The sequence below is a fragment of the Paroedura picta genome, chromosome 10 (genome assembly GCF_049243985.1).
Source record: "Paroedura picta isolate Pp20150507F chromosome 10, Ppicta_v3.0, whole genome shotgun sequence".
NCBI classification, from domain to species: domain Eukaryota; kingdom Metazoa; phylum Chordata; class Lepidosauria; order Squamata; family Gekkonidae; genus Paroedura; species Paroedura picta.
The window spans coordinates 40,889,923-40,917,026 of record NC_135378.1 but is presented as its reverse complement, the minus strand read 5'-3'; the positions used below and the strand labels follow the sequence as shown (position 1 = coordinate 40,917,026).

Sequence of the window (27,104 nt, the reverse complement as noted above, 5' to 3'; positions counted from 1 at the left end):
GACATCATAGATCTCAAAGTAGCCAGCCTCTGAACTGCCTAGTCTTAGCAATGATTCTTCACCACACACCATCCAACAATACCCTGAGAATACTGAGCTCTCTGTCAAATGGAATTGTGATGATTCATTGGGTATACCTTAACTTTTTTGAGGGTCTAAGAACATATTTGTTACAAAAAAAGTGTTGCTCTCTCCCATTAACTTCCTTTCATCCAGTCACTTGTTTTCACTGACTAACAAACCTATCTGAGTTTCTGGAAGAATACTGTATAATCATTATTCTTTTGCTTGAACTCTACAGACTGGGTAATGAGACAGGTCACTGAACAGTCTTAGCAGCATATAATACAATTTCATTTTATTTTAAACATACTTTGCATGATATAAAAATATTGATCACAGTGAGATTTAACAATTGTTACTGCTATAAACAGGAACGCAGAACAATATTTTTATGGAAATAAATTATATAGTCATTATCTTAAAAAAAAATCACAAGGAAGAAAACCTAGGTTGTTTGGTCATTGGCAAAAATCAAGTCCATAGTGAATTCTTTATATGAAGAAAGTCCATTTTTCCTACATTTGCTTTTTGTGGGTCTCAGAAAGAGTACAAATAAGTCTGTCTCTTATAAGTCCATAGTGTCTGTGGTGCACAGGAAGTTCAAAGTGTTAGAAGTCTTTTTTTTTAAGGAAAAAATTTCACCAGACAGCAGGTAATGGTTTCTTCACTAATTGATAAGTGGTCTTTTCCAATATATGGGGACACAACGACATACTTCTTCGCTGTAATAAAATCCAGATTCACAACGTTTCATTCGGACTGTACATGGTGGTCTATAGCAACTGAAAAAGATAGGAAAAGAAGAATGAGAAAGGTTATAGACATTACTAGAGCTTGGCAGTGAGATCACCACAGGATAAACTTTGTACATAGAGGGAAAAGATGATAAACCTTCTCAAGAATGCTCTGCAAGAACTCTGTAAAGTAGTATGGCTTCTGCAACTGGACACACTGGATGTAATAAGAGTAAGTCTGAAATTCTTTTTAGTATTGCATTGCAGGTGGGCAGGGTTGGACTGAAGGAGCACTCAGACACAGATATGGGGTGAAACAAAGCCACAGCTTTATTTATTTACATAAGCAGGGCACAGCGTGGGGAGGAGCTGCCTTCCTGCAGTCAAATAGGCCGCTTGGGCCATCAGTTCCCAGAGGCCTTCCTGCAGCCAAGGATCATACTCAGGCTGTGGAGCGCCCTCTGAGAACCACCATGTTGTGGGAAGGAAGGGTGGCAGCTGTTGGGTGCCAACATGTGCAGGCCTCTGAGTGGCAACCTCCACGTCGGTGCTAAGTCCCCAGGCTGTCCACACTGGAGCAGGCCTTGCTCAGCATGTGCCCAACCTCCCATTCCAGATAGTCAGTGGGCTGGCCAGCAGAAAGAGGGGATCTTCCATGCTGGACGACCTCACTTGTCACTTCTTTGGCCACAGGTGCCTTCGACAGGCTTCCAGTGGCCTCCTGCATGCCTGCTCTCTTTGGCCCTGCCCATCACATCTGTAATAAATTGGGGCCCTCCTTCTTACAGTGTCCTACCTTTCACTGGGCTATTTTAAAACACCTCTGTTATGTTAACGTGTGTTTAGGAATTGTGAGCTGGGACTATGGTACTGTAGTGAGAGTGCTTCATTAAAGGAATGAAAGCAAAACATAATTTAAAAGCCAAGTGAGCAGTTTTACAAAATTTGTTTTACTGACTTGCATCATTTCACAACTGCAAATGACAGCAGGGCACCAGACATGACTAGAGGTGTGGAATTCAACTCTACAACTAAGAACCACAACTAAGAACTATCAGCTCTCAGGGGATTTGGGCCCTGAGATGCTGATGGAGGGGGGAAGTGGAAGAGGGAGTTTCATTCTTCTCATTGCTGGAGCAGGTTGTTATTTGGTTTTTATGGTTGTTAATGTTTTTATCTATTGGGGTTTTATTCTTGATTGCAACCTGCCACGAGTCAGCTCTGAGAGCGGCAGGTAAGAAATGATGATGATAATAATAATATATCCAGGAAAAAGAACCTGAATCAATGCTGATTTAGAGGGGTTTTGTTGTTGCTGTAAAGTCAAACTCAATTTTCCTATTTGATTCCCATGCCAAATTGCTAAACCTGAATCAATTTGACTTTTGATTCAGCAAGATTCAGGATTCCTGAATATATATGTGACTTTGTTATAGAAGAAGAAGAAGAAGAAGAAGAAGAAGAAGAAGAGTTGGTTCTTATATGCCGCTTTTCTCAACCAGAAGGAGGCTCAAAGCGTCTTACAGTTGCCTTCCCATTCCTCTCCCCACAATAGACACCCTGTGGGGTGGGTGAGGCTGAGAGAGCCCTGATATTACTGCTCGGTCAGAATAGTTTTATCAGTGCCATGGTGAGCCCAAGGTCACCCAGCTGGCTGCATGTGGGGGAGTGCAGAATTGAACCCGGCATGCCAGATTAGAAGTCCACTCTCCTAACCACTACACCAAACTGGCTCTCTGAGTTTGAGTTTATACCATATGGAGTCATCAAAGTCAATGGGAAATCTAGCCTAAGTCTAATCAGTGGTCTGGTAATGGCAGCAAGACAGATATAAGACCAAAGAGATATTGAGTTTTGCAGACAGGGTACCACAGAGAGTGTGTTAGGCTGTTATGGCAGAAAGATACTATTTAACTGCTTAAACAAACTGTACAGAAAAGTCATTATCTAATTGGCCATGTGTGCAGGGGTGGTGGTGGTGGTGGTGGTGGTGGTGGTGGTTGTTTGAGCATATAAATTGAAGTGAATAATTATAACTAATCACCAATATAACTGAGAAAGATGTGCAAGTCTCCTCCTTGATTTAACTAAATACTACAATGACTTGACATTTAGCCAATGCTGCTTCAATGCTGAGTTTTAATCATGACACATTTTATATTTATGATCTTAAAGACCATTTTTGTACAATAAATGATTGTCCAGTAGCACCTTTAAGACCAACAAAGATTTATTCAAGGCATGAGCTTTCGAGTGCAAGCACTCTTCGTCAAACTAAGAACTGACCATCATAACAGTAGGAATATATAAGCAAAAGATAATCCTGTTACATTAGTAACTGTGTCACAGCATCCACACACAGCCACATGATAATTCCCTGCCAAACCAGCCAATCGGACCCCTTGAACCCATTTGTAGTTCACAAAGACATATCAGGAAAAAAAACTGTCAAAGCCAGTGATCCACGGCTCACACCCTACTATTTACTGCAGGCCCCATCTGTCTCCATACCAGTGTGAAACTTTCTTACAAGCAGAAGCTAAGCTGGCAGCTATGTTGTCCTGGGACCAGAAAGTAGAATTCAAACTTGCATTATATATTACTAACTGTCACATAATCCCAATTAAAATAAATTGTGAGGAATGTGGATACACAAGTTACATAAGGTTTGCATGCATAGTGAGATTAAAAAAAAACAACAACCTTTGTCCTTGTTGAGTCCAGGGTATGTCAAAGTATTGAGTGTTGTAATAACTTGCATTTCTTCAATCTCCCTTTCTAGCCTGTTCTTGAAGTTTCTTTGTAATACAAAGAATACTTTTAGGCCCCTTATAGCAGCAGTCCGCAACCTTCCGGCTGCTATGGACCGCTGTGCCGGAGTGAGGGGAGAGGACGGTCCGCGGCAGCCCCAGCACAAAAGCACATGCGCAGACTTGCCGCGCATGTGTGTTTGTGCCCCTACCGGGCACAAACGCACATGCGTGGCAGTCTGCGCATGCGCGTTTGCACCGCTGCCATGCCGGCGGCAGCGGCTCCCTCTTTCCACCCCTCCGGGCCGCCAGCTAATTGGCTGCCAAAGCGGCCGATTAGCTTGTCGCCCGGCAAGCTTCTCTTCCCCCCCTCCCAAAACAACAAGCTTGCCGGGCCGCAAGCTAATCGGCCGCTTCGGTGGCCGATTTGCTTGCGGCCTGGTGAGCTTCTCGCTTTGGGGGGGTGGGAAGAGGGAGCTGCGGCCCAGCACTGAAGCCTTCGAGGCCCGGTGCCGAGGCCTTCGCGGCACGGCACTGGGCTGTGGCCCGCGGGTTGGGGACCACTGCCTTATAGAATGTCCTGGAAGGTTGAAGTGTTCCCCTAAAGGTTTTTCAGTCTTGTGGCTTTTGATGTCAGACTAGTGTCCATTAATTCTTTGGCAGAGGGTTTGACCTGTAGGGTCAAACAACACTCAATACTTTGACAGAAAGTTTCTTTTGCTTATATATTCCTACTATTATGATGGTCAGTTCTTAGTCTCATGAAGAGTGCTTGCACTCGAAAGCTCATGCCTTGAATAAATCTTTGTTGCTCTTAAAGGTGCTACTGGACTCTGATTTTATTGTGCTACTTCAGACCAACATGGCTACTCATTTGGATCTACCATTTTTGAACTTAATTTTTATATTCATCTGCTATTTTAATTGTGTATTTAAACTTTTGTCTAAATGACTGTAAATAAAATTTGACTTTGACTTATATACCGCCCTTCCACAGAGGTTCAGGACAGTTTAAAAGTAAAGGTATCCTGATTTGGTCCTTAATGTGGAGCCAGTGCATCTGGGTTCCAGTAAACATGTTCATATTATAGGCAAATGTCCATAAAAACGTACCCAGATTGACAACATAGCATTTATTTCTTTGGTATTTGTGATTCTCTTTTCACAGTCTGCTAGTGGGAAGAGTCTGCTGGTATGTACACACATACACACATATGAATCTAGAATCGTAGAGTTGGAAGGGACCTCATAGGTCATCTAGTCCAACCCCCTGCACTATGCAGCACACTCATACCCTATCGCTCATCTATTGTAGCCTGTCACCCCCTTGAACCTTCACAGAATCAGCCTCTCCGTCAGATGGCTATCTAGCCTCTGTTTAAAAATTTCCAAAGATGGAGAATCCACCACCTCTTGAGGAAGTCTGTTCCACTGAGAAACTTCTTCCGGATGTTTAGATGGAATTTCTTTTGAATTAATTTCATCTCATTGGTTCTGGTCCATCCCTCTGGGGCAAGAGAGAACAACTCTGCTCCATCCTCTATATGACACCCTTTTAAATACTTGAAGATGGTTATCAGATCCCCGCTCAGTCATCTCCTCTCTAGGCTAAACAGACCAAGCTCCCCCAACCTTTCTTCATACTTCTTGGTCACCAAACCCCTCACCATCTTTGTTGCCCTCCTCTGGACTCGCTCCAGTTTGTCTACATCCTTCTTCAACTGGGGTGCCCAAAACTGAACACAGTACTCCAAGTGAGGCCGAACCAGAGCAGAGTACAAAGAAGTTATTTTCTTTTTTTAAATTTTCAAATAATTTTCTCTTGAAAAATCTTAGTTCTGTAATAAGGCCCTGAGCCTGTACTAAATACACATATTTTTCCTCATGCCGTGTTTCTGTGACATCAACAAGAGCATGTTTAGAATTGAATGGGTGTGTACTTTCAGAGCTTATATGCATGACAACTTGAAAAGGATGAAAAGAAAGCAGTAATTTATAGCACATCAGTCAAGAAAGTAATGAAATATTTCATTAGCCAGCATGCTTACAATATAAATATTTTGCATCAGTGGATAGTTTGTTTCTACAAGGATTGCAGAACAACAGCAATAAACAAATACGTCATACTCTGATAATTTCTTGTGGTTGTTTTTGAAACGGAGTGACCTCACGTAACCTCCCAGTAACAATGCCAAATAGCCTCTGGTGTGTAACATAGACAAAGTAATATTCTTTGTTTTTTTTCAAACACTGGCAGTGAATCAAGAGCAAAAAATACACATTTCAAGTTTCAACACAGTAATATTTTAAATTTCTATTTAAATTTGTCTCCCTGTTTTTATAAAGCATAGTATTATGTTGATGCTCTAGTGACATCCCTCATCCATTTACAAACAACGCATTTCAAGTGTGAACGTGCAAAGAAATGCAGGAGGGCGGGGGGGGGGGGCGGAAAAAGAGAGAGCAGAGCCTGGATAAAAGGGAGGATCTCCAGTGCTTTTTTATTCCTCCCGCTTTCAGCCTCTATCTTAATTGCAATTGAGAGGCAGTGAACCAGATCTACACCTTGAAAGATGTCTCTTGCCTATGGATCTTTCTGCCTTGCAGTTAAGTTAAAACAATTGAGGGGGGAGCTCAGGGGCTACTGACACACATCCTGAGGTTATCTATTTGCTTTTCTTCAGCCTAATTCTCAGCTCACTTAACTGAGACCCTGAGCCTGCTCCATGATCTCTAGTGCCAATGTCCAAAGACAGATAGAAGGCAGGATGAATGTGAAGTTCTTGACCTTCATTGTTTTGGGGGGAAGATTTTTATTAAACATTAGATATATGGGGGTGGACTCCTGGCTTGTCCTGTCTTTAGTTTCTTACTCAGCATGTCTGCACGCAGGATATTCACTTGACTAATATATGCAGCGATATTGTCTTAATCATAAAATAGGGAGTGATACTGGTTTACATCAATAGAAGAAAACACTCTTCAGCAATTTAAAAACATCATAAAAATGAAAAACGCCTACTACCAAATGAAGCCCCACCCACCTCCACCCATCTTCAATCTAGCCTGAAGGAATTGGCTGTAGACCAGATAACATACGTCCACACAAGAAGGGGGGAGAACCTAAAGGGACTGAAGAGGAGGAAGGCCCACATGATGTTAGGCCACCATGGCCTCAACCATAGGCCTGGCAGAAGAGTGTCATTTTACAGCCCCTAAGGAACTGTGATAGCTCTGTCAGGGCTCTAATCTCAGTCAGCAGCTCATTCCACCAGGCTGGAGCCAGAGCTGAAAAAGCCAGTGTTCTGGTTGAGATCAGGCAGATGTCCTTGGGGTCAGGGACCATCAACAAACTAGCATTTGCAGAATGAAGTGGTCTCCAGGGGGCATCTTGGGAGAGGCAGTCCCATAGATAAGCAGGGCTCAAACTGTGTAGGTCAATACTAAAACTTTGAACCTGATCTAGAACTTAACCAGCAGCTGCTAGAGGGCAGTTTGACTATGTGCCCTCCATAGAATTTTGTACCAACTGCAATTTCCAGGTCAGGCCCAAGGGGAGCCCTTTGTAGAGCGAGTTACTGTAGTCCAATCTGGAGGTGACCATTGCATGCATCACCTGGCACAGATAGTAAAATGCCTGGTGAGCTACCTTTGTGATCTGGTCCTCCATAGAAATGGAAGCATCAAAGATCATCCCCAGGTTCCTGATGTTACACAAATTGTCAGTTGCACACCATCTAGCCAGGGGATGTGCACTTCCTTTCCTGGTCCCTTCTTTCCTAGCTGTAAGGCTAACCCCCATATCCCCACATCAGCAAGGCAATGAGCTAAAAACTCATGGTTAACTATGTCAAACATGGCTTTGAGATCTAACAACACTAGCAGCGCTGACCCGTCTAGATCTAACTGCCTTTGAAGGTCATCTATGAGAGCGACCAGTGACATTTCTAACTCTTAGTTAGGCCAGAAACCAGACTCGAGTGGGTCCAAGCCTGATGTTTCCTCTAGGAATGCTTGTGATGATCTATGGCCACCTGCTCAGTCACCTGCCCCAGAAATGAGAGATGCTAGAGTAGTCAGTATTTGGAAGGGTCCCATGGATCAAATGATGGTTTCTTCAGCAGGGGCCAAGCCACTGCCTCTATCTGGAAATGTCCCTGAAAACAGGGACAGATTTATAATCTCCAAGAGGGGTTTCATGATCCAATCGTTACCCACCTTAATGAGCCATGAGGGACAGAAATCTAAGGGTTAAGTGGTCAGTCTTACCAAAGATAGCACCTATCCACATCAGTTTGACTGAGCCCCTGAAGCTATCAAAAACACCCTTGGAGATGGCCAGGGGCCTCCAACTCATCTGCTGTATCTACAGCTAAGTACCAATCTTCTTTCAGGGACACTCGATTGTTTTAAATAATTGAGCCAGGCATAAACTAACAGTCCAAATGGAAGCCTCTTTTCATAGCTTTGACTGCTATCTTATAGGCCTTCATAAGCATCCTATATGCTTTGCCATGCATTCCTCCAAACTTGCTTCAGAAATCTCAACTCCCATTTCATTTCACATAGCTCCTTGATATATCTGGTGCCAGTTTAAGCCAGGACTGTAGAGGATGTCAAGGTGCAATCTTGTCAATGGCTGTCAACAATTGTTGTTGCCAGTCATCAGCCAGCCCATCAACAGAGTTGCTGAGGGGCATCAGGTCCTGCAGAGCATTTATGAAACCAATAGATCCATAAGTCTTTGCAGGCAGGCATAAATTTCCCCCCTGCCTATAGAGGGTGGGGGTGGTATGCAGAGTTGGGCCTTCAGGACAAAGTGATCTGTCTATGGCATGCTACTTATGGCCATCAGATCCATGTATAACCCAGCACCAAAGATCAAATCCAGGGTGTGTCCTGCTTGATGGATAGGACCAGTAACAAACTGTGAAAACCCCAGTGCTGCCATGGAAGGCAACAGGTCTGGGTTCTGAATTAAGCCATGGTTTAGAATCCTGGTGTGTGTTTCTGTGTGGGAAATGCCAGTCACCTGCATTTGGACATCATGCCATGAGACTGACCCAAGCCCAGAAATCTTCAACTGTGCTCTTTGTGTTACAAGGTGAGGAACAAAGCAATTTCCCAAAAAAGGCAGCAAGCATGCCCATCATAAACAAACCACTGTTTGATGCAACACTGGCATGCAGTCACTGTGTCTGTTATAACCTCCAAGCTATAGCAGTAACAGGAACAGGATATCAAATGTCTTGACAAATTTAGGGAGCCGTTTGCTAAAGGTCATCTTCAGGAAGGATTGATATGAAAAGTGTGGAAGTAAACAACATTCCTTGAGAAAGTACCAGGGCAAAATGAACTACCAAGGTACAGAGTTCTTTGTTTATTTACATCCTTCTTTTTCATACGTTAAGATGGACTTGGTAAATATTATTAGTATGTAGTTTCCCAGGAACACCGGTAATGGAAAATGCTTGATACGTGACATAACACACACACACAGTTTTTGATCTGGGGATTATATTCTGCAAAAACAAAATTAGAAATCCATATTTGCTACAGAATTATGGTAATGTTACAGCCCAGTCTCTCAACAAATGTACACGTCTATGAAGAAATCAGCAAGCAATAGGGAAGATGCAAGAATTTACAATCTTTATGGGCCAGCCTACTACATCCTGTGTAAACTTCTCTGTATGACTTGTCAACTAGCTCGTTTCAACCATATGTTTGTACAGTTTTGAGCCTCAAGTTACATAATTCCTGTTAGAACTTTAACATAAAACTGTCTGGCACAGACATCATCCTGGAGCATTCATTAAAGTCTAGGCTGAGCGGAAAAAATAATCCATGATGGATTAATTGTTCAGCTATGAATATTTGTCCTGCAGATTCTTCCAATGAAATACTTCCATAGCATCCAATACAATGCTTTTTGTAACAGGTTTAACATACTACCTTCATCTGAGCTTTGGACAAGCTGGTTATTATAATTATTAATGATAGTTGTAAAATAAATTTGTAGTGCACAATTGTTTTTTTTTATTTGGCTACTTTACATATTTTCTGGTTGCACCTCCACAATTATGGAACAACCTCCTTAGGAGGTATATTTATTGTCTTACTCTCAGTCTTTCTGAGGCAGCTGAAAAATGTTTTATTCACAACAGGAGCTGATTACTGGATTAGCTGGCAGTCTTAACTATTTAACTAGCCATTTTAATGTATTTTATTGTGTTTAGTTATTATTTAAATTGTGAACTGCCATGAGTTCCTGTAAAGCAACTAAAAAATGTTTTAAATAAGTAATGAATCAACAGTGTCTTTGTTTTGTGGGTCCTCACAGAGGCAAATCCATGAGAGAAAATTTATTTTGTGGTGGCAACTTAGCTGTGCTATGCCTTCTCTACGAAGTTTTAAGGTTTTAGGCGCCGCACACAAAAAGTTTTCGTTGGCCTGTCAGTGCTCTCATTTTATATGTATTTTTAAATTGAAATTTCCAGCTCCAGGTTGGGAAATACTTGGAGATTTGGGGGGTGGAGCCTGGCAAGGGTGGAATTTGGGGAAAGGGGATTTAGGGAGGGTACAGTACCATAAGATAGGAAATAAGTAGTTTTGCTACTGAGAATATTCTACTGGAAATGAAACTTGCAAAAGAGCATACAGCAGAACAAATTATATTAAATAAAAAGTAAGTTTAGGAAGTGATTGTTGATTTGTGTTCCTGGTTTCAAGATTTATTTTGAGCTATGAATTGCATAACAATAAGTTCAGAAATGTCCTGACCCCAAATGCAGAGATTACATACAGTGGTAAATGTATCCATTTATTCCTTCATACAGTATACCATCTAAGAAATAGCCCTCCTGTCCCTCACCAACTCATCCCTGCACTGGTACACCACTGGTTTACTGTACACGTTGCAATGTACATTCACTGTAGGGTGAGATTCTCCCATCACTGATTGTATTGCATTGATTCACTCTTTCATTCATATCATTTTTGCCAACATAACTGTCCAATTTTGGTTAACCCTGTTTAAAAAATGCACAGTAATGACTTCATGAGCTGCCAACTGTTGCTTTAATTGACTCCATGTGGTCCTACCATGTGAAAAATCAAGCCTTAGATTTATCATGCGAGTTAAAGTCTTAGAACTGAAGTCAATATAATTTTATAAATGTTGTTGCTTTTGTATTTATGTTTCTGCAGTCTTTTTGTGGTAAGAGATTAACAAACTTAAGTTCTATAGGTTAGCGATCCCTAACCTGTGGGCCGCGGAAGTGGGCCCCGAAGGACGCCTTCTCCCCCCCCCCCCGGCCCTTTACAACATACTTCATTGTTGTGGCGTGTCTGTATCTTATTTTGAAGGGATGTTTAAACATTACCATAGCGATCAGAGAGCATTAGGGCAGTGGTTGAGAGTAGAGGAGTAAACTACCCCCCCCCACCGGGCCTCAGTAAAAGGTGTTGAGTGGTCCCCGGTGAGTGGTCCCCAACGTTGAGTGGTCCCCGGTGATAAAAAGGTTGGGGACCACTGCGGTCACAAAAGAAAACTATTCTTCTACTATACTTAAACATGTTTTTGTTTTTTATTTACCTGCATGTTTGCTGATGAAATCTTTTTCCTTTCAAGAAGCATTTGTTTGGAGATTCTACACATTCACAGATGCACTTTGCAGGATTCAGCGGTTGATGTTTAGGACATGTTCTTTTACATACACAGTGGCATCTTTCTTCGTCAAAATCTCTGTTGGGTCCACATGAGCTAGGCAGCAGTTTATTTTTACATGTACACTGGCAGGATGTTCTGTCTAATTCTTTGTGGGCTCCACAGCTGGAAGGTCTCACTCCGCCTTTGCAGACACACTGACATGTTTCTTCATCAAGCTCCTTATTAGGTCCACAGATATCATGGAATCCTTCTGCAGAGTCTATGAGCACCAGTCGTTGCAAAAAAATGGAACACATATATGCTAATTTCACATTTTTGAATCGAATCAATGAATTAATAACCTCATAGCACAGGCAGGATGGACATTACCTAGGTATACTGGACCATATTCTATAAACAAGAAGTTACAAAGGATTAACGAAGTCCTAATTTTATTTTTATTCATAATTTAACTTATAGGCCATCACTCTCGTGGTAGCTTGTGGTAGCTCACAATAAAACAGTCCCACAATAAAATCCCTCATAAAACATAAAACCAATAGCATATGTGGGCGGTGGACTAAAATCCCATCTCATCCCCACTCACAGAGAAGGCCCTTTGTTGCCATGTGTTTAATTTTTGTTTTACATGTATAAATCCTAATAACTGCAATAACCCAAATAAGTCCTCTAAAGCATATTTGCTTACCCGTATCCCCAGTGTGGGATGAGAAACTGAAGTCATGTTGTGCCAGACATCTGCAGATGCGGTTATTCCAGATATAGCTTTTTGGACAAGTTTTGTTTGCCACATGACACCTGGGGATAAAATATACTGTTGATTTATTACAATGATAATGCAAGACAAGTGCTTCTGTGCATGGGGCCACAGATGTTTCAACAGATAATACCAGTTTTAAAATCATTGATTACATACACATTTTATACCATTGTTGAAAACTGTGTTCTCCAAGTCTGGACAAAACTGCTATAAAGTTTAATAAGCTTTAAGATCCAGTTTAATCTAAACCAGAATCTATAATACAGCAAGGTCTGTGATTTATGCATTCCATAATGAAAATGCCATTCTCTGCTTTACTAAAAATGTCCAGTATAATATAAAACAATATCCAAACTTTTACAGCTACTCTGTAAAGAATAGAAGTATAAAAGTAAGAACTCAGGAAGAATAAGATTAGCATTAGCTGTCAGGTTGACAGTAGAGATTTAACATTTTATGCTAGCTCAGTTCTTCAAACAAACAAATTTCTAACTTCCTAATGTTTTTTGTTGCATTTTGGAAAACTTCCTTCACATTACAACCTTCACTGTAGTAAAAGAATCTTTTTACATACTATTGTTTTAAAGAAAATTAATCTTTTAAAACTTGATTCTGAGTATAGATTATTCAGTGCTAATGGTTCAGTATTCAGCTATATGTACATGGAAGAAGTCTTATCTACCTCTCTTAATTACATATGAAAACAACACAAGCCTATTCTTGTGATCAGCCAATATTTACATATTTTCTTTATCTGATTGAGGATGCTGAGAAAATATTGTAACAATGCAGAAAATAAAACTTTATTCTTACAGAGCATTCTTATATGATTAGAAAAGTTTATTAACAATGAGTAGCCTAAAAAAAAGGAAATGAAGTTTTCACATCTCACTGAGAATATCCCTAAATCAGGGTTATGAAAGAAATTGACTTAAAAATACAAAAACAAAAATGCCAATTTTTCATACTGGGTTGATCTCCTGTATTGCAGTTTATTGAGGGACTAGTAACAACTTAAGTGTCTAAATGCAAACTAAAAAGAAGGTAAAATGTTAACTGTGGCAATTTCTCAGTAGGGGCAATTGGACTGAATACATTTTCACATATGATAAAGAAGTACTGTAAATATGAGAGAGAGATGCATTTGGGTTGCAGAAGATGCATAGCATGACTGGAAACACTAGCATAAAATTTGCAGCATTAATTGCTTTGCAGGTGTCTATGTCGTCACCCCTCAATAAGTACACAACAACATAACTCTTTTTTGGCATAAAAGGTCACAGCCGCTTTATTAACTTGAGAGTGGCGTAGCCTGGAAGCGGAAAATTGCCTTCTTCTTCAGCCGACCACAAGGCAGCCCCTTTAACTCCACAGGTCTCCCTCAACGGGTTGTGCTGGCTCACATGCCAGTTTTCCCAGACCTCTGACCTGCTTCCTGTGGGAGGTGGCACCACTGCGAACCCATCGGGCGTCTTCTGCCTCTGTTGGTTTCGCCTGCCACCCGGAAATGCGAGCTCCACAAATGGGCTCCGCATCCACACAGCCCCTTAATGGGGGCCCCCGTCTCCTTAGGATGCCAGCGCGCAAGCTTGGCTCCCCTTTCAAAAACTCCGCTTCCAGCTCACCAACCGCCAGCTGTGACAATAGAAACACATAACTTTCAGCATCACCCTTTGCTCCCAACTTGCATCTTCTTCTTCTTTTCCTTTCTTTTTTTTTCTTTTTTAAAATAATTTTTAAACATCTCATATCATGCATCTCAACGTAAGTTACAAATTCTCAAAGGGAGGGAGGGCGGGTGTTCGCTTCGGCACTGCATGGAAAAGAGGCAGAGCGGGAAAACCTCAGCTCCCTCTATTGGAGCCCGTCTCTGCCTCCTACCCCGCCCATAGGGCTGCCGCCGGGAATGCTGAAACTCGTAGTCCCAGTCCCTTCAGCCTCCCTCTTCGGGGTTCCGTTGCCACCACAGCAGCAACGGCCCCCTCGCCGAATCTCGGGTGCTATTATCATTAAGCCACCCAGAGCTGCAAAGAAATGGGCAGTATAGAAATATATATAAATAAATAAATAAATAAATAAATAAATAAATAAAAGTCTTGTTGAAATATGGAGTGATTACAGCTAGGACAAGATTTTGGGTTTCCTGATGCAAAATTAATGAGTATTCAACATATACTGCTGGTAAGTGAGATAGTGTTTATACTCATTTTGTTTCTAGGCAAAGTGAATTATTCTTGGATGCCCTTTCTAATAAGACAGGAAGTAATATGTTGTACTTACTGCTGTTGTGTCAGTGGCAAAGAACGTCTAATGATGGAATGAACTTGTCTGTAGACATCCAGTTTGGACATGCATCGGCAAGACGTGTGATTGGCAAAACTGATTGTTACAGGTTTTGGACCATGAGACAGTGGCACAGTTATTTCAAACAACTACATAAAAAGAAAAAAGAAGAAAAAAACTCAATTCAACACAATGCTAAAAGCAAAAATGGGACTAATGATTCATCATGCAAATTATTCAACATAAATATTTCCCACATATTTGTTAGGCTTAAATCTTAAAAAATAAAATATTTTGTGACTACGTCACCTAAACTGCTCCACAAGCTATCTGTAGGACTGACAAGTCTCTTACAGTCCCATCTTAAGAACACTTTCCTGGGAGAAAATCCATCGAATACACCTATATATGATTCTAAGTAGACCTTATTTAGGACTGCACTGTTAGTCAAGGTGATACATTATCAGTTCCCGTTTTATGGATGGCACGGTATTATAACTACACCAGGATGCTAACATGGCATGGCTGTTCTCTGACTACTACAATTAACAGTACTTTCTCTAGCAGGAATCAATGGAAACAGTTAATTTATAAGGAAATATATAGTCAAGGCATTAAATCATATGAGACTTTGACTAAGGCCAATAGATGTAGCCTAGTCAACCCTAGAGGGCTGTGAAGTTATGCCTCAGAGTCTTACAGCCAAAGCAAACAAGATTAGCTTGCTGGCCTAGCAGGCATTGCATAAAGCTTTGGGACTGGTATAATGAATTCTAACAACCTTGACTGTGCCTAGTACTTTCTGCTTATTGTACAGTTTCTTCAAGTCATTATATAAGGTGATCACATTGGAACAAAAAATCCCCAACTTCAAATGTACGTTATTGGGTCTGAACTTGCTGAGACTGAGATGGAAAGAGATATTGTGGTTGTAGTAGATAGCTCACAAAAAGTGTCAACTGAATGTGCCACAGCAGTGAATAAGGTAGATTCTATATGAAGGATTATTAGGAAAGATATTGAATATAAAACAGCCACTATTATAATGTCACTGTATAATATCCCTATGGTGGGGCCTCATTTGGAATATTGTGTGGCTGTTTCTGTCACCATATCTTGAAAGGTACATCAGAGAGATGGAAAGAGTACAGAAGAGGGCAACCCAGATTATTGAGGGATTGGAGGACCTTTCCTTCTAGGAAAGGCTGAAGACTCTGGGACTTTTCAGTTCAGAAAAGGGATGACTGGGTACATGGGGACATAATAGTGGAAGAGAGAACTTTTTTCTCCCTATCCTGAACTAGAACTAGTACTTGATGGCATTCAATGAAGTTAATGGGCAGTAGATTCAAGATGGACAAAAGGGAATACCACTTTACACAACAAGTGACTAAAATATGGATTTTGGAACCTAGTGATGGCCACAGGCAAAGACAACTTTAAAAGGGGATTAGACAGATTCATAGGTGATACATTTATTAGTGGCTACCTGCTAGGGTGACTAAAGGGAATTTTTATATTTAGAGGCAGTAAACCTCTGAATACTAGAGCTAGAAAGTAAGATCAGGGGGAGGCCTCAGCATATATGCGCTATTATTGTTTGGGTGCTGTGTGAGACAGAATGTTGGACTAGATGTACCACTGGTCTGATCCAGCAGTGAGAACCACTGACTACTGTTCAAGTTGCTATCAGCATTTAGAACACCCTTTGTTACACTGAAATATGATGTTGTTGAAAGAAAGGGATTGAATTCTGGTAGTGGGCTTTTCTATACACAGACAAATAACATTTTTGTCAGTATGTATGTGGATAGAAGAACCTCTTGTGGTGCAGAGTGGTAAGACAGCCAACATGCTATCTGAAGCTCTGATCATGAGGCTGGGAGTTTGATCCCAGCAGCCAGCTCAAGGTTAGCCTTCCATCCTTCCAAGGTCGGTAAAATGAGTACCCAGCTTGTTGGGGGGTAAAACAGTAATGACTGGGGAAGGGAATGGCAAACCACCCTGTATTGAATCTGCCAAGAAAATGCTAGAGAACGTAACCCCAAGGGTCAGACATGGTGCTTGCCCAGGGGATACCTTTACCTTTTATGTGAATAGAAGTCCTCATGGGAAGAAAATGATAAAATAGATTATTTTAGCATGAGCACAGCTATGCACATGGAAGAATTTTCCTTTCCCAGTGCATTCAACTATCTATGCTGTCAAAAATCCAGGATAGGGACCAAAAAGGACCAGGACCAAAAGCAGAGGGTCCAATTGTTGTCAGAAAGAAAAATATTTTCTTCTTTTGATGCTATTCTTTTTCCTGCACAAACCCAGCATTTCCTTCCCTTTTACTTGAGTTCATTAATTCTTACTTACAGCAGATGAATCAAAAAGGCAATCCCAATTTTCCCTAAACTATTAGGTTTTACTTTATATGCTGCATGACCAATAGCATATCCCTTTGTATTTGAGTCTGAAGTAGATTTTAAACATGACTGTGTCAAAACACATGGATTAAATGTATATCATCTAATTTCAATGCAAACGATTGGATGATTTATGTTATTAAATTAAACCCTTCAACGTACATCCCAGTTTTAACCCCTCAGTTCAGTCGGTTTACCTCCAAGAAAGGTCAGCCCTAGACCAGATAATATTTCAGGCAAGGAATGTCTTCACTGTCCCTCTTTATTTCCTCATATTTTTGGTATATAATTTTTATTTCATTTTAGCCCATTTGATTCAAGTTTTCCATCCCTGTAAGATGATATATTTGCATGTTTGGATCTGTATTTATTCATGCTATGTTTATACAATTAAAATACTTTTCTCTAGGCTTACAGAAGCTTTGTGTTTTAGAACTATAACTTGAATTGTAGTAAAGAAAATATAAGATTAAGATTTAGTTGTCTAGCCTGATGAGTCTGTTTCTTATAAAAAGGTGTGGTGTGATACAGTCAAAACACAATTTTGAATTGTATTTACTTAAGTGTTAAAAATTTAAGTATGTGATTATACATATTGAACTTTGGCTGGTTTGTGTCATTTTTAAATGTATTTATTTACTGGATTTTTATACTGCTGCTCTCCCATAATTGGCTTCCAGTGGTGTTCTTAAATTGATTCTTTAGTTTATATAAGCACTGATCTCTAAATGAAATCTCTAAATGAAAATACTAATGATATATTCACTCCACTTCAGCTAGTTTGTTATGGTGCCACCTTCTCTCAGTGAAACCAAAGTGCACAGCAAAATATGGAGAAATGCTAGAAATATGCTAGAAAATGAAGGCTTACACTTAATATACATGCCAAATTTAGCAGCCCTTATGAAATCATCTAAATGAGCAAAAATGCATGGATAAACACAATTAGAAAATGCATTTAGAAAATGACTCAAGCATTCCACTAATGTATATATCTTTATTCATTAGTGACTGTGAACACAATATATGTATCAAAAGTTACCTGCTGCTTAAAACTGTTGATTTACTTCCCTTAGAAAATATTTCACATATTTCTTTAAATTTATTTTGAGAAGATGCTTTCCCCACAAAGTCTGAGATATACGATATGGAGGTAAGCAATTATGTCTTTACTGGGTTTTTGCGATGATAAAATCTGAAAATCTCAGTAGGTGAATGAGTGCTTGATGAGATTTGGGATAATAAAGGTTTCTCGCACACTTTCACAGCATTGCTGAAGTTGCTCAGCCTTGGTTTAAATTTTTTTTAAATAGTAGCCATAGTTACAGAAATAGCAAACATAACAAGTATGAACCATATATGCTCATAAAATCAAAGATGAGTAAAAAAAGAGTTGCTGAGATTCTTTGTAGTTTCTGATTCACCGGCTTCTGCAAACAGTGATGGAGTGATTTATGATTCTAAATATTTGAAGCAGGGTTAGAAAGTGTGTGGCCACTTCTATTGCTGTTTAATCTGATGTTGGAATTCTTCTGGATGGTAACCATATTAAATATTCACTGTGTACTTTTGTGTACTTAAAAGAGTGCTGAAGTCTAATAAAATGTCTCAATAACAGCCAAAGTAGGACAACAAGTTCCCCAGACACATCCTGGCATCCAGCTTGTTTATGGAAATTTTTATCCAAAGTATATTTGTAAATCATTAAATATAGCTAAAATAGCAGCAATTCTTTAGCTAATTATATACTAGACATGTAGTCTTCCATTCTAAACGGGCCAGCCTCTACCACTCAAAAGCAACATGCAGGAAAGTTAAGGGTTTATGTGCTAGCTACAAGCTGCATCTCTAGTGAAAACTTGTTTTGAAGGAAACTAGGCCTTTTGCTTGTTGAGGTTTTTCAGAATATGCCTTGGAGCATTGGATGGTCTTAGGTCTACTGTCATTTTGCCTTTGCTCATAATAAAGTTGCCCCAAATTTAAAAAAATTAACCTGTGGCTATTTGCTATTTCCTGTAGTATCTGCTGTTTTGGGGAAAGCTGCTGAACACTGTTGCTCTGTCAAGAAAAGCTTGAAACTTGCCAGTCTCATTACTTTGACAATGCTTGTGAACTCTCAAAACAATCTTCATGAATTTATTCATTGATTATAATTGAATACTATTATATATATTTTTGTGAGGATTTAACACAATGTTTCTCAAATTGGGGTTTTGGGACCACAGTCCTTTTCAAAGACAAAAATGAGCCTCTTGAATGTCAATTCAACTAATGTAACAAACAGAGTGTTCTTATCTTTTTAGCAATGGGGGCAACAAACTCTTTGGGGGCAAATGGGGGCAACAAACTCTTTGGAAGGGAAGCTTTCCCTAGCTTCTGGGTCACATCTGAGCACTAATCATAAAACATGCTGATTATTCTCGAGCCCCAAGAGGTGAATTGCCATAGGTGAATTGCTGCCTGACATGAAGCAGGTATAATTCTATATCAGTCATTTCTGATAGTCAAAGTTAGTTCATGGGAGCAGGGTTTTGCTGATGCACTACAATAAAGTCTGTGGCCTATTTTATGCCAAGATTTTTTTCTGTATCCTTTGTACAGTTTGGAACGTGGCCCACTGCCATGCTATCAAAGTTGCTTCTGGTCAAAATTGGTTTTCTTTCTATTTGTTATATTTCCCAGTCCTGAAGGCTTGGAAATGCCACTCAGCATCCACAGTCAGTTATGGCTGATGGCAGCTTTTAACTGAACACTGGACATTCAGTTTTTGTGTGATGCTGACTTTTTTTCCCATTTGTGCAAGCAGCTCTGAAAGTTTTCTAGGCCTCTTCAAACCCTGGCTGAGTTCAGTTTCATGCTGTCTTCAGTATGAAATCCCTCAAGTAGTAATTCTGATTAGAACGTTTCTATGTAGCCAGCTACCCTGTGAAACTTGATCCTGAAGGACATCTACAAACAATATAATTTACTTTTCAGGTGTAGCATATGGGGTTCTCATTGTATTGTTTTAAAGATGTGAAAGGATAGACATCTTCGTGGGCATGCACATGTTAAAGTGCACTTTGAAAGAAGGCTGCCCAGCAAATGGTAGACTCTAGCCAGAGACAACAAAAGGGCTCAGGGGAACAATGAACAATTTAAAATCAAAACCAGAAAACCTCTGGCTGCTAGAACCACATACATGGATTGTGGGATCAGAAGGTTGGTGGAAAACCTTGCATATCCTAAATATTGCACCTACTATACTTCTTTCTTTTGCCTCTATCAACTTACCAGTCCAACTGTGCCGTGAACACAAAGCATATCATACTTCTGCTATGAATTTTTTCACACTCAATTTTATAATTCAATAACAGAATTTATTTTCTTTAGAGTATATCAATTTAACAATGAATACAGAAAGCACATACGGACAGTACACATAGAAATGGAACCCAACATACGGATTGTACACATAGAAATGGAAACCAACTTTGAAAGTGCAGTAGCTGGTATAACTACCTACCGTTTTGCTGATGTAGCTTGTGCTGATATTCATACACTGCAGGCCCTCGCTATTGCAGCAACCTCCACATCTGTAGATGGACACACATGGAGGTTTAAAGAAGGTGTTTGTTGTTGCTCCAAATTCTTTCCCCACATCTACACATACCTCACGTGGCATGCATTGAGTTTTTCTCCACTCATTATCAATACCTGCCAAGTCACAGGGAAAGCTCATAGGTTACAAAACAGTTTTTAAGAGGGTTCAAAATCAGCTTCCTCTAAAATCAGTTAAAACCTGCTTATCTTATGAAATGGTCCATGACAATGCATAAACAGATTAGAAAGTGGCCATGGCCATTAGAGGAGGAATTTTATTCCCATAATCTAGCATTTTTAAAACCACACCAGCTGTAAAAATGGGCAAGAAAAATAAAGAGGTAACCAAACCAAACAAACAAAAATGCAAAGAAAGCTGCTATTTAATTAAAACTAGAAATGATATTTAAAAAGAGCTGTTTAAATGAAACAAAATGAAATCTACCCAGAGATGATTATAGAAAGGCAAGTGCCCTGCTCCAGGAGGTAAACATAAAGCTTATTAATTGAGGGAAAAGCCGAGGGTTATTGGGCCCACAGCATCCGAATACTCATGGCAGTTCTTCCGAATACTACTAAGAATTGTATTATATGGGATCTATAGACGTGTGTAGTCATATCATGTGCTTTATAGAGATGAACAGACCTACTGCAATACAAACAAAACACCAAAATTAAGTGTGTGCTAAACGTAAAATTTAGTTAAGCTATTAACACTTGATTATTTCCTCTCATTTCCAATTTACCTCTTCAATCATTACCCTCAAACATGAGCTAGTTGATGCTATGAGATTCTAACCTGCTACCCTGAGACCCAAAACCTGAGTCTCAGGGCCAAAGCTTGTTATCCTTAGAAGGGCACGAGTGCCATCTCCGAGGCTTCAGCTTTTGAAAGTTCACAAATGATGTTCTGCATAAATATGTCTGTCCAGACCATAAAGAAGAACATCAGAATGAAACTAATTTGAGATCCAAGCATGTTAAAATATTCCTTGTTTGGTACTTATTAAAGCCTTAAGCTCAGGTTTCCAAAAAGAATAGGATGCTACATTCTGCCCCTAGAACAGGAACAGGACCCACAACTCAGTGGCTTTATCTAAAGACTGCAAGAGGAGCTGGAACTGTCAGTTTGTATACATCGTGATTCTTAAGCATCAACTGCTTTGTGGTATCAGGTCTTCCAGCTCTCTTCCTCTCTTTCTAAGTAAAACGCAGCACAGAAAACAATGGAAGCCATCAAGAAAATTATCAAGGACAGTTCAACTGAAGTAAAATAAAACACAAGAAAGATTATTTTGTCATGGACCAATAATAACTACAAAACACAAACAGCCCAATGACACAAGCATAACTGATATGCAATTGAGAATCTGATGCCCAGGGAGGAAACAGTGAACTTCCTTTATCACTATAAGATGTCAAAAGATAAGTAAAGGTGTAATCCTGCTAAGAAAATATGTGATTATATTTCGGGAACATAAATTATTGCTAATATTAACAATGCTTACCCCTTTTCCTATGAAAGAATGGACATAGAATAATTTTTGTTCAATTCACACGTTTTCAGGAGATAAGAAGCAGCAACTGGATTCTCTCAGACCTCATACAAGTATTTTTTTCACCCACTGAAGACCATTCATTTATTGTTATCTATAGACTTGTGGTTAAAATGGATGCCTTCCCCATAGAGCTTTTGTTTTGTTCCATACAATATTGGTCTTATTTCGTGCTCTATGTATAGCTGTCACACTTCCCCCTTGAAACTGAAGTAAAACAAACAAAAAATCCCACCATTCTGCTGTGGTTTAAAAGCCCATTGCACAGCTGCTCCAGGAATGGGGTAGAACTAAGCTCCACTTTAACCCCAATTAAATCAATCATGGGCTTTTAAACTGCAGAACCATGGCTCAGATGTGAGTTGTAGATCAGGTGTCTTTATTCATTTAATATAATAAAATAATATTCTATCTTATTTCCTTCAACTCAAGGTTAAGGGGAAGGAAGAAATGGGGGAATTGCTGGGGTGGGGGTGGGGGGGATGGACCAGGATACAAACTAGAATAAACAGTGATTAGAATATCATATTAAGTGAAGAATAACATAAGCCAGCCTCGTAACTACATATGAGCAGATGTAGCTAGATACTGCATGTGTAAAAATGTTTGGGTGTAAAAGTGGAAAGCTCTAGAGATAGGCAACTCACAGAACTTGCCCTTCATGTGCTGGCATGTTGTTGGGAAAGGGGATTTCCTGAGTAGAACTCTGATTCAAGGAACATGGGTGTTTTAACTGCCATAACAGTGATAGGTTTCCTGAGAAACATCATAAGAAACTAAACTTGTCTAAGACCATGATTTGCTACACAAGTGTATCCCCTTATCAAAAATTTTTAGAAGATATTTCTTGTCATTACACAGGTTCTGCAAATAGTAAATCAAGAGATAATATCATGTCTCAGCAGTTTTTATTCTCATTGCATAAATATTAAAGCATACTTGACAGAACTGATATCTTCTAGCATTCTGATTTACAGCATTTGGAGGACACCAGATTTCCAACACTTACTTTTCAAGATATCTGCATTATAATGCGCTGCAGCAAATTTTATTGGATTTGAATCTTCTGATCGTGCATCGAAGCTGGACTGTTCCCTACTATGTTGCCAGCTCCCTTTTCTCAACTGACATTTGAACATTTTCCAGTATTCTGGATAAAGTACTGTCATGAGTTCATCCACACTGGATACAGATCGCAACTGTTCTTCCAGCTCTTTGCTTGCATAAGCCTGCTAAGAAAATATGCAAAAATAATTACTTATCTATTGCACAAAGGTTGCTGAGATTAATCTCATGAAATTTTCTATTTAAACCTTCCTCTTCCAAAAACACACCGTCTTCAGATTAAAGTTTCATATGTACACACACACACACATTCCTGAATTGTGTTTGTTGGCTTTGACATGAATGCTCAAGGAAAAATAAAATATGCTTTATGATAGCAACTGTATTGCATTAATAACCCTGAAAAACTGTCCACTACATCACTGATATCTAAGCATTAACACCTAAATTAATTTTAGGAACAAACATATTGTAATCTTCTAATGTATCGTAAGCTGCAATACTGTGTGCATTCCCTTTGAAATAAACTCCACTGAACTCAGCAAGCAAAACTCAGCTGAATTCAGTTTTCTTACAGGTAAACATAGATATATCAGACTGTGAGGCTTAAACTGTTTTTCAATTTCCAGAATGCTGTTTATGCGACTTTTTGTGACATGGAACATAGGGAACTTCAACTAAGGAGCTCAGGGCAGAATGAGGTTATCCCATTTTCCCAGCAACCTCATGAGGAAGATTATCAACAACCTATATTTGAACTTGTACATAAAAATAGTTCTTCCTGTCTACTCCACCCTTTATTATGAAAGACTCCGCTGCAACAAAAGTACCACCAGTGTCACAGACATCACACATTTCTCTCATTCTTGGTTAAGAACATAAGAATTCATGGACACAACTATGGGAAAGAGCCAAGCATATGCTCAAGCCTGGAGTTCTTTTTAGTACTGTACTACTGCTTGCTTCCTAGTTCACTGGATGTTAACACAGCAACTCTAAACAAAAGTACACATGTCTAAGTCCTTCCACTGCACTGTAAATTACTCTAAGGCCTCATGTACTATATATGTTGTACTATGAGGCAACTAAGACAGAAACAAAGTCAATGATCCAAGGTAAATCAATTAGCTGAACACAAGCTTTCCTATTCCAAGCCCACAATTCACATGTTGCCATTTTCTTTTGCTCAATGTATGATCTTAGGACAATACATGAAATACAAATCATGGGATTTATGATTTTTGCTGGATTACCAATTGGAAGATATCTGATTCCTTGACATCATTCTTGTAGGCTATATTAAGAGACTAGCTCACATAGTAGTCCCTTGTCTATTCAAGTACATTGGTTCAGGCATGGGCCTATCTGAAATTGTTAGAGCTTCTTTCTCTTGGAACTCACGGTCAAGGATGAGATAATGGGAGGCCATACAGCCACTGGACAAACCATTATGTCTAGCTTCTTTAAGGCCAAGGAATCTGAGAAGGAGTTTGGCCTATGCATTGCATCTCACTAGTGCAAGGACCCATGGGTGGGGCTGTGGGAGAAAATGTTTCCTTGATTGGGCCCTATACAGCTACAGAGTATATGGTCTCATTAAGGCAACTCACCTGATTGGTGGGTCACATAGGTAGCAACATATCTGATTGATGAAGTTACATCATTGACCATACATCTGATTGGTTAAGTGGACTCATACTAATGTGGGTTGTTAGACCTAAAGGAAAGATTCTTTAGGCATCTGTGGGGGTTTGGATAGTTTTCTAGGCATCTTTTGCCCTTTGACGGGATTATGTTTACCTTTAGCACACTTCATGATTCTGGGTGAGCCATGTTGGAACTATTTCAAACTTTGAAATTGTTGGATTCCATCCTGTGAAGTAACATCTGGATCTAGAACAATGCTTATAAATGCTTAGCTTAGCTATCTAGCTTTATTATGTGGCTAGTTCTATTTAGAACTTATGCCATCAAATTGATAAAACATTCCTCTCATGCTTGGAGGCTAGATAAATTGCAAAGTGCAGCACCAATTCTGCCACATTTCTGTACCTTCAACATAAAAAAATATAAACCCTATTCAAAATCACAAGAACAACTAACAGTGATACTATTTCGCCAATCTGATTATTGTTTTTTGTTATCAACTCAGGCAGTTTTGCTAAACTGAATAATTCTCAACAAGATTTATGCTTAACTGCAAGAAACCCATAAGACTGCCTATATTTTTTTTAAAATACTGTAAAAAAATACCACAATGTATAATCATGTTTGTATTACTTTTGGTATCTCTAAGCTCAAGAAAATTTATAACTTCTCTTTCACTGCAAGATTCCATATTATTAACAGCCAGCCTCAAGCATCTGGGTCCTTAGCTTCTCTCCAAGACGTGGTGTGCACACTTTTCCTGCTACTAATAAACATCCAAACAAATACCTTGAATACATCCTAACAAAAGATATTAGGAGAGTCAAGAAGTATATACATAGTTGTAACATGTATAACCTATAGAATTTCTTTAAACTTTGTTGCCAAACATGCTCCAAAGATTGTTTTTTTTATAGCTCTACTCTTAAATATCATCCCATCTATAAAATTTCTGAAGCCTATTCGAGTACAAAACTACTGGAATTGAACTTCTTTTAGATTAACACAAGCTAGAATACATTTTTAAAGATATAGTATGATATAGCCAATGGCTGACTCCTGACAGAATCATTCTACCTGAATCTTTTCCCTGTTCATATGCAGTAAAGCCATAAATAGAAACAGTATTTTTGATAATGTGACCAAGCATTTGCTTACTGAAAGAGATGATAATGAATTTCTCCAATGTGATAAGATGTATTTGTTTTCACTTTCTTTCATCTATTTCTGGTGGTTTTCATTAATTCAAAAGTCAAGAAACTTCGTATTTGGCTGAACTTGTAATACATAGTGTAACATTGAATAAAATGTAATTATAGTGACTAGAGCTGTTAGAATGATTCATTTTGGAAGTTTTATTGACATAGCTTTTAAGATAAAATATAAACAAAAAGTTTTAAGGGGAAAAGTTTGCTTATTTGTGTACAGGACACATTGGTTTATTAAAATGTGTTACGAGTAACTAAAGAATAGAATACACTGAACTCAATGGAATTAGAAGTGTGTAACCATTTAGGATTAAGCAGTAAATATTTGAAGAATACAAAAATGCTTTTTAAGGGAAAACATATGTTATTAAATGTTTTTATTTCAACACTTAAGCTTTTATGGTTAACAGTAAAATAATGACTGATGACAGTACAACTTCACATTGAATATAAGAAGAGGGGACTCTGCAGTTTGGAAATGAAAGATTTTGAACTGAGATATCAATGACAGGACTATAAAACTAATCTATAGTAATGGATGAATAAACATAAACACATCAAAAAGTAACAGTAGTTCTATGCAGTTACTCTAGTGTAAGCTTACAGATTTCAACAGACTGGAATACATACGAATGTATTGTGAATCTTTTAATACTGTAGTTATGCCTAGAGCTACTACTGCTGTTCATTTATGTATGCCTTGAAGAGTTTACAGTGGAAACTGATCTGTCATACAAAATAAACTGTTAAGAATGAAAGTAAATAAATGATACTCAAACTACAATATAATGCAAAAGAGCTGTATATGTTTTAAAATACAAATACGAAACATAGAAAAAAGAAGTGACAAGTGCAGAAAAAGAGCTTCCAGGTGGTCAGAGGATGGTGGGTGTTTCAACAGATAAAGAAAATATTAAGGAAATCATTAAATATCTTGCAAATCAAAGAAATAATGAAAAACAGAAGAGGTCAGCTTGCTACTTTCTACTCCTGTGGATTGGATAGTGTGTCTGCATACTGATGTTCACTAAATTATTACATCTGTAGATAAAATGGAATCTTGGACTGACTGAATGTTTCTTTTTCTCAAGGGCAAAGAGGACACTCTGATACCCTTGGGTTCCCACAAACCCTGGAGGCAGGAAATTATTGTACTTCACTTCTCCACTGGGGGGAGGAGGCAACCCTCTTGTCTGGAGACTTCTGCAGCTGATAACATTACACAATGCATGCTAAACTGACAGACAACAAGGTTTACAGAACCTTAAGATATTTGTCAGAACAGTGAAAGAACAATGATCATGGAGACTGGCATTCAGGAAGCTTTAGGGAGCTTAATAGACTCTCCAACTAGGATGAATCCAGAGTGT

The 27,104-nt window shown here is 39.1% G+C and overlaps 1 protein-coding gene across 5 annotated transcripts in view; it reads right to left on the bottom strand.

The window, feature by feature from the left end:
• Positions 1-336: 336 nt before the first annotated feature.
• VEGFC (vascular endothelial growth factor C) overlaps positions 337-27,104 on the bottom strand; it is a 63,795-nt gene continuing 37,027 nt past the window's right edge. For 3 of the 5 annotated variants that reach the window (XM_077302382.1, XM_077302385.1, XM_077302381.1), the window contains exons 2-7: positions 22,824-23,046; positions 20,182-20,372; positions 14,260-14,411; positions 11,908-12,017; positions 11,145-11,478; positions 337-845 (exon numbers count right to left, since the gene is read on the bottom strand). In XM_077302382.1, the coding sequence (XP_077158497.1) occupies positions 731-845; positions 11,145-11,478; positions 11,908-12,017; positions 14,260-14,411; positions 20,182-20,372; positions 22,824-23,046 (1,125 nt within the window). In that variant the 3' untranslated portion in view covers positions 337-730. The remainder of the gene's footprint in view (positions 846-11,144; positions 11,479-11,907; positions 12,018-14,259; positions 14,412-20,181; positions 20,373-22,823; positions 23,047-27,104) is intronic. The other 2 variants (XM_077302383.1, XM_077302384.1) reach the window with 1 other exon arrangement.